General features: G+C 42.0%; 1 protein-coding gene across 1 annotated transcript; it reads left to right on the forward strand.

Moving 5' to 3' along the window:
• The first annotated feature begins 4,270 nt into the window (after positions 1 to 4,270).
• Positions 4,271 to 13,305, forward strand: LOC148132704 (maestro heat-like repeat-containing protein family member 2A). Its single transcript, XM_087952849.1, is given in 10 exon segments — positions 4,271 to 4,294; positions 5,193 to 5,318; positions 5,412 to 5,558; positions 7,542 to 7,584; positions 7,587 to 7,747; positions 7,936 to 8,082; positions 9,167 to 9,259; positions 10,666 to 10,747; positions 12,642 to 12,778; positions 13,288 to 13,305. Coding segments are annotated over 10 exon segments (978 nt in total).
• The last annotated feature ends 599 nt before the right edge of the window (positions 13,306 to 13,904 follow it).

The raw sequence follows: 13,904 nt of genomic DNA on the forward strand, positions 1-13,904 counted from the left end.
ATACAGGTGAAACTTGAAAAATTAGAATATCGTGCAAAAGTTCATTTATTTCAGTAATGCAACTTAAAAGGTAAAACTAATATATGAGATAGACTCACTACATGCAAAGCAAGATAGTTCAAGCTGTGATTTGTCATAATTGTGGTGATTATGGCTTACAGCTCATGAAATCCACAATCTCAGAAAATTAGAATATTACATGCAATCAATAAAACAAGGATTGTACATAGAACAATATCGGACCTCTGAAAAGTAGAAGCATGCATATGTACTCAGTACTTGGTTTGGGCCCCTTTTGCAGCAATTACTGCCTCAATGAGGCGTGGCATGGAAGCTATCAGCCTGTGGCACTGCTGAGGTGTTATGGAAGAACCGGATGCTTCAATAGCAGCCTTCAGCTCTTCTGCATTGTTCGGTCTCATGTCTCTCATCTTTCTCTTGGCAATGCCCCATAGATTCTCTATAGGATTCATGTCAGATGAGTGCTGGCCAATGAAGCACAGTAATCCCACGGTCATTGAACCAGGTTTTGGTGCTTTTGGCAGTGTGGGCAAGTGCCGAGTCCTGCTGGAAAATGAAGTCAGCATCCCCATAAAGCTCATCTGTGGAAGGAAGCATGAAGTGCTCCAAAAATCTCCTGGTAGACGGCTGCATTGACCCTGGACTTAATGAAGCACATTGGACCAATACCAGCAGATGACATGGCTCCCCAAATCAACACAGACTGTGGAAACTTCACACTGGACTTCAAGCATCTTGCAGTGTGTGCCTCTCCATTCTTCCTCCAGACTCTGGGTCCTTGGTTTCCAAATGAGATGCAAAAGTTGCTCTCATCAGAAAAGAGGACTTTGGACCACTGAGCAACAGACCAGGTCTGGTTTTTTTTAGCCCAGGTAAGACGCTTCTGACATTGTTTGTTGTTCAGGAGCGGCTTGACAAGAGGAATACGACATTTGAAGCCCATGTCCAGGATCCGTCTGTGTGTGGTGACTCTTGATGCACTGACTCCAGCCTCAGTCCACTCCTTGTGAAAGTCCCCAGCACTTTTGAATGGCCTTTTCCTGACAATCCTCTCCAGGCTGTGGTCATCCCTGCTGCTTGTGCACCTTTTTCTTCCACACTTTTCCCTCCCACATAACTTTCTATTAATGTGCTTTGATACAGCACTTTGGGAACATCCAACTTCTTTTGCAATTACCTTTTGAGGCTTTCCCTCCTTATGGGGGGTGTCATTGATGGTTTTCTGCACAACTGTCAGGTCAGCAGTCTTTCCCATGATTGTGATTCCTACTGAACCAGACTGAGAGACCATTTAAAGGCTCAGGAACCCTTTGCAGGTGTTATGGCTTAATTAGCTGATTAGACTGGGACACTTTGAGCCTAGAATATTGAACCTTTTCACAATATTCTAATTTTCTGAGATTGTGGATTTGGGGTTTTCATGAGCTGTAAGCCATAATCATCTCAATTATGACACATCACAGCTTGAACTATCTTGCTTTGCATGTAATGAGTCTATCTCATATATTAGGTTCACCTTTTAAGTTGCATTACTGAAATAAATGAACTTTTGAATGATATTCTAATTTTTTGAGTTTTACCTGTAGAATAGAATAGAATAGAATAGAATAGAATAGAATTCTTTATTGGCCAAGTGTGATTGGAGACAAGGAATTTGTCTTGGTGCAAAGGGTTTCCAAGTTGCTTTCCTGATTTGGGGATTACCTTAGTGTTTGGACTCGTCCCTTTGTTTACATTCAAATTTTTAATTAGTTTATCAAAATATAAACTACAGAAATACAAAGAAAAATGAAAATAGGGGAGGGAAAGGGAAGGGGAAAAAATACCGTATAAGGCAAGGGTCTTCAAACTTTGCAAGTTTAAGACTTATGGACTTCAACTCCCAGAATTCCTGAGCTAACATGACTGGAGGAGGAATTCTGGGAATTTGAAGTCCATAAGTCTTAAAGCTGTCAAGTTTAAAGACCCCTGGTATAAGGTAAAGGGAAAAAGCAAAAACAACAACAACCCAGTAGAATAAGGTAATAACATACAACCTCAACTTTTTACTTTTACATAATAGCGTACACTAAACATTCGACAACAAACTATTGCCAACTTCAAAACAGATTGGGCCTGTTGCAGCCATTTTCCCCGTTTCTCAGCTTGACACACTTTGGGGGGAGGAGGGAGCTTTAGAATATCAGACCAGACATCAACAACTTTCTATCTCATGGGAACCAAGATCATCCTACCAGTACTGGCCAGAGACTGGAAGAGGTTACCAAGGAGATGTCAGAACATCTAATTGGACAACGTGACCTGTGACGAAAGGAGCTGTCTAATCTTTAATTGTACTGAAAGCATGGGAAATAGCCAGAGCTGGTTTGTTTTTCAACTGCCAAAATGTTGTACTCAACAAAGCAGTTCTCTGAGAAAGTTAAAAGTCTCAGAGTTGCTGAATTGGTTGGGTTCGTTACTTGGAACCTATCTAATCAACAAAGCCCAAAATCAAAGTTTCAGTTTTTTTCCACCTCGACCACAAAGTCCAAAAGTGGTTTCCAAGTAGAAACAAAGTTAATGGAATTATTTTCTCTAATCAAAGTAGTCAATTTAACTATCTTGGCTAACACCATTAATATTTGTAGCCATTTGCCAATGTGGGAATCAAAGTATCTATTTTTGTGCATAGAGTATTCTTGCTGTCAGCATATGTAATATCAAAGTTATATATAGATTTTAAATTCTGTATCCCTTAAGCCCAAAAGAAAAGTAACTGGTTTTATCTTTATATTCACTTTAAGAATCTTCTGTATTAAAATGTGAATCTTGCTCCAATATTTCTTTGCTGGCTCTCTTCCTTGACATGGTTCATATGAATGAACCAAGGGCTCCCAGGTTTCCAGTGATGTCACAGAGCTCTGTGAAGGTTGTTGTTCCATTGACCAAGGTCAACTGGAACTTGTCTCTGGGACACACTGTTCCTGGTCCATCTCAGCCATCAGCCACCCTTTAGGACTTCTCTGTCTTTGGGAATGATCAAGGCAAGATCTGAACATTCAACCCAGAACAAAGTGAGCTGGGTGGGGGATCCCTGTAAGAACCTTGCCAGGTGGGAGGGAGGTCTATACAATTTTCTTGCCATGTCATTTGCCATTTCTGAAACTTCACTCTGGGGCATGACAACCTATCCAGGCTAGTGCTTGGCTTGCTTTATACATCATGGTACAGCCCAATTCCAAGCTGTTAAAATGCAGCCGCATACACAATTCTATACCCAACAAAAGAAGCCATTATGTTGTTTGTTCACACATACCTAAGCCAATGATAGGGACGCCATAAAGACTTGTCATATTCTGCAAGAGAAAAATAATTGCATCACCTTCATAAGAATGGGAGGTGAGTTGGGGAGGGTAAATGCAAACCACAATCACTGCTTTTTTCACCATTGGACAGTAAACACGAAACAGAAGCAGTATGAGCATATGGCTGATGAGGGAATACCATCAAGTGGAGGTAAGACTTTTATATGTTCAGGGCAATGTAAATAAATGCAATAAATACTAAATATAATGTGTAATAGACTTGGTAGCAGGCCATCAAATGTAAAGGATCTTTCGTGCCTCTACTTGCTTTTGCCCTTTTTCTACAAATGGACATCCTTCTTATGCTGCACCTGTCTGCCATTTTTATTTTCTAACTTTTGTGAACCAATTTGTGGTCTTGAAGCATGGAATATAAAGATTTCTTTTTTGGGCATAACAATCTCCTCTGTGTGTATGTGGGCGTGGGCGTGCATGAATCAGTGTTGATTCCTAGTGACTGCCTAGATTCCATGCAGTTTTTTTGGCAAAGTGCTTTTTTCAGAAGTGGTTTGCCATTAGTTGCTACTTAATGACCAGCCCAAAGTCATCCGGTTGGCTTTGTGCTTAAGGCAGGACTAGAATTCACAGTCTCCCAGTTTCTAACTAAGTGCCTTAACTACTACTCCTAACTGACTCTTCCTTTTACTTTTCAATTTTCAATTCAATTATTAATTAAAGGTTTACTTTTTAATTAAAACACATTTAAAAATACAAAGAAGTCTTTTCCCCCATGAAACCAAGGGCATGTTATTGTTTTTCCTCCATAATTTTGGAATTTTTGCCCAGGACATCTCTGCTCCATCCATCAACTGTTGCAATTCTCAGAAGAAACAAACCCAAAGGATCTAGTATTTCATATTATACATGCAGCTCGGAGCCAGCCAGCCATTGTGATGCCAGCACTCATGACAATTCTCCAACAGGACGAGGTATGGAATATTGCTCTTTCAACTCTGGATTATGTTCAATGAAGCCAAGGCTCATCAAGGTCTATAACTTTCTGCAGTCTTAGACTGTTCTGTCCCACCTGTATCCACAGATGAAAACTTCAAGTTACAGAGTTCAAATACTTTACGTAAACAAAACCAGAGACAGAAGATTCAATTGCTCTGTTTTCACAGTCCTTTGGCAATCCTCCTAGAATCTGTCTGGCAATTCTGTATAGTTAGTAAATCACAATGCGGTAATCAGACGCAATTCTTTCCAAGGCAAAATTAACTTTGTTTCCAGCAAAGATTACAAACTCGTACACTCCCTTATATCCTCTAAGAGAGAGCGTGTCAGTCTCATTAATTAATCCTTTGCTGGACGTCTCTTTTCTAATTGAGATTGATGTCTCAATCTTCTCCTAGTTCTGGTATCCAGCCAGCATCCGGCAGTTTCGTCACCGCTTGAAGCCTCTATACACTTTCCTGATTAACAGTTAACACCTGAGGTGTAACTAGGGAAGTAGCTTCAGGGGAGGGAATGGACTCTGAATCCTCCAATACACCAGGTTCATCTCTCAAATCCAACTCCTCTCCCTCTACTTGACTCCCCTCTAAGTCACTTAATAATGCAGGCTCGAATCTCAGTGCCAGATCTTCTTCGTCACTCGAACCCACATCTGCTGACTGATCAGGTTCAAGTCTCGGAGTCACAACACTAGACTATTCAGAAACAGCACTGCCGGGTCAGTAGAAAAGGATATCCCCATTCTGCCCTCATTTTTATCAGAGATGCCAGCTTCTGAATCTGCAATTTGCTACGTTCTGACTTTTTGTTCTGTCAATGAAACGGGGCTTTGTTCCCTACCTGTGCAGAAACGGTTTCTCTCCCATCTTGCAGGGCTTTGTCTGGGAGAAGGTGGCCATCTACCGCAGCCTTCGGGCTATGCTGGAGCGTGGCCTGGAGGTGGAGCCTGCCTGCAGCTTTGTTCTCACAGCCTTGAAGCAGCTGAGAGCATCTCTGTTGGTAAGCAGGAACCGTGTAAAACTGTATTTGAACAAACTGTATCGTTCAAATACATAGTATAGTCTTTGATGATCTCATTCTTTTTTTCGACAGGAGGTGCCTTGGGAACTCCAGGTGGCTGTCAGCAATGCACTGGCTAGTTTTGCTCACCGGCATTTCAATGTCATCATGAATGAGCTTCAGCGGCACCTCAAGCCTTTTGTCCAGCCTGATGAGTTAACTCTCCTCACTTTGGGCAAGGTCACAACCAGGAATGGTAGGTTATAGCTCGGAGTGGTTTAGAGTGGAAAACAACTGCTTCTGTCCCCAGTCCAAGCACATCCGGACTCATCACAGGATGTCCAGCTCTTGTCTTAGAGCAGGGGTCCCCAAACTTGGCAACTTTAAGACTTGTGGACTTCAACTCCCAGAATTCTCCAGCCAACTGGCTGGAGAATTCTGGGAGTTGAAGTCCACAATGTCAGCTTTGGAAGCCATATTCCACTCTGCCACATAGCCTGAGGAGTTGGGAGTGGGGGGGTGATTTCAACTGAGTAGTTCTAAGTAGACAAAATAAAATTATTTCCTTAGTTCAAGGTTATTAAGTGTGGCGCAACAGAGAAAAAGGATCTTACACTGAGACAGATCGTGATTGGTCCATGTGATGTGATGATGGGAGAAAGGGGGATGGATTGTAGTTTGGGACATTGTGGGAAGTCCAAAAAACTTTTAGTTTCAAGATTTCACAGATGTGCCAGGTGCTATTCTAATAAAGATAATTTTGAGATTATACTTGTCTCGGAGTTACTGATTGGAATGGAGGTTTGCTGGAAGGCTGACACACAAGTCTTAAAGTTGCCACATTTGGAGACCTCTGTCTTAGAGAGACATATAGGTAGTCCTCCACTTATGGCCACAATTGAGCCCAAAATCTCAGTTGCTAAGTGAGACATTGGCTAAGTGAATTTTGCCCCAATTTAACAAACTTTCTTGCCACTTTGTTAAGTGAATCACTGCAGTTGTTAAATTAGTAACATGGTTGTTAAGTGAATCTGGCTTCCCCATTGACATTGGTTGTCAGAAAGGTTGGAAAAGGTGATCACATGACCCCAGGACACTGTGGCCATCATAAATATGAGCCATCTGCCAAGCGCCTGCAGTTTGATTGCATGACCATGGGGATGCTGTAATGGTCATGTGAAAATAGTCATAAGTCACCTTTTCAGTGTTGTTGTAATTTTGAACGGTCATAAAGGAACTGTTGTAAGTCAAGGATACCTGTAATTTAGACTTTAAAAAATTGTACTTTGCTCTTGTCCTAGATATGTGAATAGTCTGTAATGTAAAAGTCAAAAGTAGCTCATGACTTTTCCCAAAGAGTTACTCAACAATCTTTGTTTCTTGATTAACTCCCATTTCAGAGTTGCAGATTTCCAAGATGATCACAGCAACACTTCTCTCTCTCCCTCCCTGCCTTCTTTTCTTTCTTTTCCTCCCCTTAGTGTATCACTGTGTCCCCTTTTTTGGCATCACCCTAACCACCATGCAGACAGTCACACGTAGAATTGAAGATACCAGGAGGCGCTGGGCCCTTTGCACAGGTGAAGCTTCCAGAGCCCATTTCATATTTCCCCATCACAAACCTTCAAACTCTTTGGTTGGCAGCTCTGGGAATCACATGAAGACCCAGACCCCCCATGAATCAACAAGCACTTTGAATGTTAATTGATCTGTTTATGTTAAGTGTGTTGTACGAGTGGTGCGATGGACTAAAGGTGAAGCTCTCGCCTCACAATCAGGAGGCTGTGAGTTCGATCCTAGGTAGAGGCAGATATTTCTCTCTCTGGGCACAATGAGAATATATCTGCTGAATATAACTCCGCATTGACAACAGGAAGGGCATCCGGCCAGTAAATACTCAGCTCCATTCAGTTGCCCAGACTCCACCCCACAAGGGATTGTGAGTCATTAAAAGAAGATGATGATTAAGTGTGTTGTGTGAATGAAGCCCCTAAGAAATGAAAAACAGAGAAAAAAAGTGAATTGAGTGGTTGACAAATGACAATTTGTTCATACAAACAACACGCTAAGCCAAATTCAAACAAACCAGTTATGGCTAAGCAGAAGCGGACCCAGGTTGAATCCTTCAAGCTGAAGTGTCAGCCAGCTGTGGTTCTGAAGACTTTGAAAGAAAAGTTGGCTGAGCTTCCCCATAGTAGCTGAGTAGCTCTTTATAACAAGAAGAATTGCTATCTTCCACCAAGATTCTCACCTTTCTCTGTTTCCCCTACATACAAGCCCTGAAACAGATATGCAAAGCAATTCAAATCTACCTTCGGACCTGGGAAAGGAGTTCCTACCCACGTATCAGTGTCCAGCAATTCTCCAGATACCTTCTTCCACTTTATGCCTGTATCACTCGCACCTGGTTACCTGCCAGTCACTCCAAGGTGAGTTCCCAACTCAGAGGAGCTCATGGCTCTGTCCCAGAACTGCCTTCAACTTCGTGTAGCAAGGCAAGGTGGCAAAGCTCTCTGAATGGCATTCACGTCAGAGGGGCGTATTTTCCTTGAAGAAACATTTGGGGGGGAATATTAACAATCGCCATTAACCCTTCCTCGTCTGTCCATCCTGGCAGGTCAGGCTAGCAGTTCTGAGAGCCTTAAGCCCCATGCTGAGCATTCTGCTTCCCAGGAAGGAATTCCAGACTCAGATCTATGATGACATCATTTTGCTCTCGTTGCAGTACGACAGCAGCAGCACCGAAGCTTTTTATATCTCTAAGGTAAAAAGTCTGTCGAGATACTCAGTCATCCAGGTCATGGTTGTTCCAAAGATACTTTTTTTTTCTGGAGGCAACTGGGCTTTTTTGTTTTTTCTTTGGATAATGTTTCGCTTCAAAATCCAAGAAGCCAAATCCAAATCCAAAGCTTTGCTGGCTGAGGAATTCTGGGAGTTGAAGTCCACAAGTCTTAAAGTGGCCAAGGTTGGAGACCCCTGTCTTAGAGAGTTAATTCAGGAAGAATTGGCCTGAATCTGCCAGACTTCTGAGGGACCTTCTTACGTCAAAAGGAGGGAAATCAAGTGTCTTCCAGTGTTCAATTTGAGAAAATGTGAGCCTTTTCCTTCATCAATAATTAATGTTCCATTTCCATGTTGCTGGGCTTGTCTCAGCTATATACCATTTTTAATGCAGACATATCCGGTACTACAAATTTTAAGCCACCATGGTCCCCCTCCATAGTTCCGTGCTCTGTAAAATTCATAAGGACCGGAGCATGGTTGTATTTGTTGCAGCATTCAGACTAAATGATATTCCTGTCACTCAAGACTTGTTTTCTTTTTGAACTTATTGCATTCATGCCCTACCTTTCCTTCAAGAACTCAAAAGTTTATGGCGTGGGAGGTGGGCAGAATGGTTGTTTCTTCCAGCAGTCTTGGGATGTTATATTGGCTTGGAGAGAAGAATTGGCAAAGCATCTCACCATGAGCTTTTTGGCTGAGTGGAGACTTGGTCTTCTTGATCCATATCTATCCATATCCATATCTATCGATTTAACCTGGTATTGGTCAAACTTAGCAATTTTAGGCTGCGTGGACTTCAACTCCCAGAACTCTGGTTGGGAATTCTGGAAGTTAAAATCCAGAAACTTAGCAATTTTAGGCTGCGTGGACTTCAACTCCCAGAACTCTGGTTGGGAATTCTGGAAGTTGAAATCCACAATTTGCTGAGGTTCAGAAACGTTGGGTTAACCATTATATAACATCAGCTGTCACTTGCCCATTCCCTTCTTCATCCTAATTTCTTCGGAGTACAAATAGAAAAAAAAGGAAAATATACGGTATATTAGTTTTCATATTTATTACAGATCCTGGGCCAGATTCTGGAAGCTTCTCTAGTGAACAAAAACCCAATCCCAAGTATGTACGTGGGGCCCCTTGCACATAATCTGATCCTGCAGGTAAGAATGGACATATTTCAGATTGCAATCTTGTATGTGTATAACATTTTTCTTGTCATTTATTTATTTACCAGTGAAATTTCTTTGGAAAAATGTTAGACTTAGAACAGTTCTGCACTGTAAAGGATATTCATAAGGAAAGGTTGAGCTTAAAGTAGGCAATGAGAATGTTTTCCATTCCAACTGATTTCTATTCCCTGTCCGATTCCATTGATTTTTCTCACAAGCAGTGTGGATGGACAGCCCTTAGCAAATGGATGGAGAAGCCAAATATACACAAACATATGCACACGGGCACACACACACACACACACACAGAGTCTTTATCAAATTTATATCGCCACCCATCTCACCAGAAGTGACACTAGGCAGCGTACAACAATCAAACAAAACAATAATATACAAATAGCCTTTGACTTACGACCACAATTGAGCTCAAAAGTTCTACTGCTGAGCAAGACAGTTGCTAAGTGAGTTTTGCCCCATTTTATGACCTTTCTTGACACAATTGTTAAGTAAATCAGTGCAGACGCTAAGTTAGTAACACTTAAATGAAACTGGCTTCCCCATTGACTTTGCTTGCCAGAAAGTAGCAAAAAATGATCACATGATCCCGAGGCATTGCAACCGTCATAAATACATGCCAGTTGCCAAGTGTCTGAATTTTGATCATGTGACCCAGGCATTGGTGGGATTCCAATTTTTTTACTATCGGTTCTGTGGGTGTGGCTTGGTGGGCATGGTGTGGCTTGGTGGACATGGCAGGGAAGAATACTGTAAAATCTCCCCACCCCACTAACCTGCTTTCCAGATCCGTTCTCCTGTGCAGGGCAACAAAAGAAGACCCAGTTAATCAGCTGGGCCTCAATGGAGGCAGAGAATTGATGGGGGCGGGGCCAGTCAGAGGTGGGATTTGCCGATTCTCCGAACTACTCAAAATTTCCGCTACCGGTTCTCCAGAACTGGTCAGAACCTGCTGAATACCACTTCTGGACCCAGGGGATTCTGCAACAGTTGTAAGTGTGAAAAATACTCATGAGTCACTTTTTTCAGTGCCGTTACAACTTCAAATGGTCACTAAACAAATGGTTGTAAGTCGAGGATACCTGTAAGAGCATTGTAAAAGTAATCAATATTAAAATATGAACAATTATTACTGAAAATTAAATATTATGAAAAATAAAGAATACAAATCACAAACAGAAAAACTATATCAGACTAAGCCTCAACCACTGCCCCATCTTAAAATGTCACCAGGAACCCCAAGCCTGATGACATCACCACGTCTTGAGGGCCTTCCTAAAAAACATCAGTGTTCCCCTAAGCCCGTCAATCTTTAGCCAACCAAGGAGTTCTGTCCTCCCATCTTCTCAAGATCAGGGACTGCTGACCTCTCCTTTTTCTAGATCTGCAGCAGAGAGCAAAAGGAACATCTTCAATGGCAGAGCCACAACTCTGTTGAGATCACACAGCTCTTCCTCAAGCTAGGTACAGGCAAGAGGCACTTCTCTGATGCTTATCTAAGCTGGAATTCAAGTGAAGTAATGTTAGAATGATTCCTTCTACCCATTTATTTGACAGTATTCCTGCCACATTAAAAATTACATTTTGATAAAATAGGTATGAATAGATGTTAAAGTATAAGATAATATTATATGTGGATGTCAATACTGTTGAAAAAGTAACTAAGATTTGCACTGGTGGAAAACAATAAAAATGTATTGGGAAAAAAATTACGTTTTGATAACACTGAGGGAGTTCTGCAGGTTCTACCAAAGGCTCCTGAGACTAGTATAAGCCCCGAAGACTCAGCTTAGTTTGAAGGATGTTTGGAGAAGTGGTTAAGGTTTTAGGAATGGGGAAGTAGGGTATAGGTAACCTAGGGCAGGGGTCCCCAACCACCGGTCCCCGGACCGGTACCAGTCCATGGATCATTTTTTACCGGGCCACAAAGCTTGGGCGCCGCCATCTTGTTTCGACAGCGCTTCCAGGTTTTGGGTTGCTTCCGGGTTTTCGGTTGGAAAGTGCTTCCGGGTTTTCAGTTGGAAAGTAGTGTTTGGGTGCTGACGCCTTAGTTTCGTCGAAGAGAGGGGGGCGGCTTCGAACGAAGAGCCATCCCGATGGCGGTGGAGTCTCGCGTTACTCAGGTACCGGTCCATGGAAGAATAAATAATCGTGAAACCGGTCCCTGGTTCAAAAAAGGTTGGGGGCCACTGACCTAGAGCACAGTTGTAAGTCTGCATTCTGGGGCAAAGTTGGGAAATTATTCCTCCTCCTCCTATGCCCAGATTTTAAATCTATGAATTAGAAATAAAACAAGCTAATACATTAGAAGATAAGCTCAAGATCCAGATGGATCTTGATGGACTTGAACACTGATCCCTATCTAACAAAATGAAATTCAATGTCGAGAAAAGTAAAGTCTTACACTTAGGCAAGAAAAACCAAAAGTACACATACAGACTGGGTGAAACCAGGCTTAATAGCAGTAAGAATGAGAGAGATCTTGGAGTCTTAGAGGACAACCAGCTAAATATGAGCCAGTAGTGTGCAGCAGCAGCCAAAAAAGCTAATGCAATCTTAGTTGCATTAACAGAGGGATACAATCAAGATCAAGTGAGGTACTAATACCACTCTATAAACCCTTAATAAGACCACAGCCAGAATACTGCAACTAGTTTTGGTCACCACACTATAAAAAAGATGTTGAGACAGAGTGCAGAGAAGAGCAATCAAGATGATTACGGGATTGGAGACTAAAATATATGATGAACAGTTGCAGGAACTGGGCTTGGCTAGTCTAGTGAAGAGAAGGACCAGGGGAGACATGATAGCGGTCTTCCTATATTTGAGGGGCTGCCACACAGAGGAGGGGGTCAAGCTATTTTCCAAGGCACCTGAAGGCAGACAAGGAATAATGGATGGAAACTGATCGAAGAGAGATTCAACTTAGAAATAAAGAAAAATTTTCTGACAATGAGAACAATCAACCAATGTACAGAAGTTGCCTTCAGAAGTTGTGGGAGCTTCACCACTGGACACTTTCAAGAAGAAACTGGACTGCCTTCTGTCAGAAATGGTGTAGGGTCTCCTGCTTGGGTAGAGTTGGACTAGATGACCTACAAGATCCCTTCCAACTCTGTTAATCTAATCTAATCTAAGTTTGTTAACCCTCCAGTTGTTTTAATGTGCCTCTTTTATTTTTATTTATTTTTTTGAATAAATTTTGCTAATCTCCCAGCAGCCAAAAGATTGGGCCAGATTTTTGGGGCATCCCCATATTACCACCACAACACCCCCTAAAACACCAAGAGGGTTGAATGAAAAAAATGGCATAAAGTCACCTGCATGATATAACTGTTATATTTTTGCCTCCACTCAGCACGTTCACATCCTTCTGAGCTGCTGCGGTTTTTCCTGAGGAAGCTGGAAGACAGTCAAGAAGACGTGCATGTAGTGGTGATGCTGCTGCTGTCTGAAATTGTTGGTGCCCAATGTAAGGACTGGGATAGGAAGATGGTTAGGTTCAGGACAGGAAGCCCCAAGTCCATTCGTTTAGTGACCGTTACCGCAGAGTTAACAACTGCATTGGGGAGAAAAAGGGACTCACAACCGGTCTTTGCACGTATGACCACTGCTGCACCCCGATAATGGTCATGTGATTAAAAATGGGTGTTTGGCAATTGACATGTATTTACAATGGATGGTTGAAGCATGCCAGGGTCATGCGATCTCCATTTATGACCTTCCTAGTTGGCTTTTAGCAAGCAACATTTATGAGGGGAAGCCAGATTCAGTGAATGAATCTGTGATTCGCTGAACCGTGACAAAAAAAAAAAAGTTGTAAAACTGGCTGTGACTCACTTAAACAACTGTCTTGCTTAGCAATGAAAATCCTGATCTCAGTTGTGGTTGTATGTCAAGGACTACCTGTTTGTCAAAGTAGTCTGGCTTCTTCAGGCTTTGAGATGAACCCTGAGCAGCTATGTTCACACCATATCTTTAACCTAAATTAATCCATTTTACAGACTCACACAAGACCATAAAGCAGCAGACAGAGAGGGTTTGCCACATGTCATCTACCAAACTACAAAACTAAAATGAATATTTTTTCATAGGTCTTTGATTACGTGTACTGTGCAAACTATCAAACACAGCAATGCATCAGTCCTGACTAGAGACTAAATATTGTGGCTGCAACCCCCAGCTCAACTTTTAGTTCAGCTGTGTCCTGGCTGGTTCCTCTTCTCTTTTTCTCTTATCCACCTTTATCTGTCCCTCGGGGAGACAATCATTTCTTCATTTCTTAACCTGCAAGGCCTTTTTAGTCACAAATAACCCCAGGCCACAGGGGGTATCTTCAGGATGTGGTTAAAAAGATCAAGATAGTGGTTGCAATAGTGTAATCAGAACTCCAATTGTTCTATATGTTTTGCCTATGTAGCTCACATTACAAATAACGAAGTCTCCATTGCCTTGTTGCGGCCACCATCTTGAGATTTTACCATATCCTGGGGACATTGGACATGTAGAAGATTAAAACAAGAAGTAAAAAATAACCACTGAACAAAACCAACAGTAGAATATATGATGTGAAGGTAACAAAACCAACACATGCCCAACCAAACACTATCAGAGAGTTCAT

Source organism: Notechis scutatus, chromosome 1 (assembly GCF_049901735.1).
Source record: "Notechis scutatus isolate UNSWTSFEM ecotype Mainland chromosome 1, rNotScu1.2, whole genome shotgun sequence".
NCBI lineage: Eukaryota > Metazoa > Chordata > Lepidosauria > Squamata > Elapidae > Notechis > Notechis scutatus.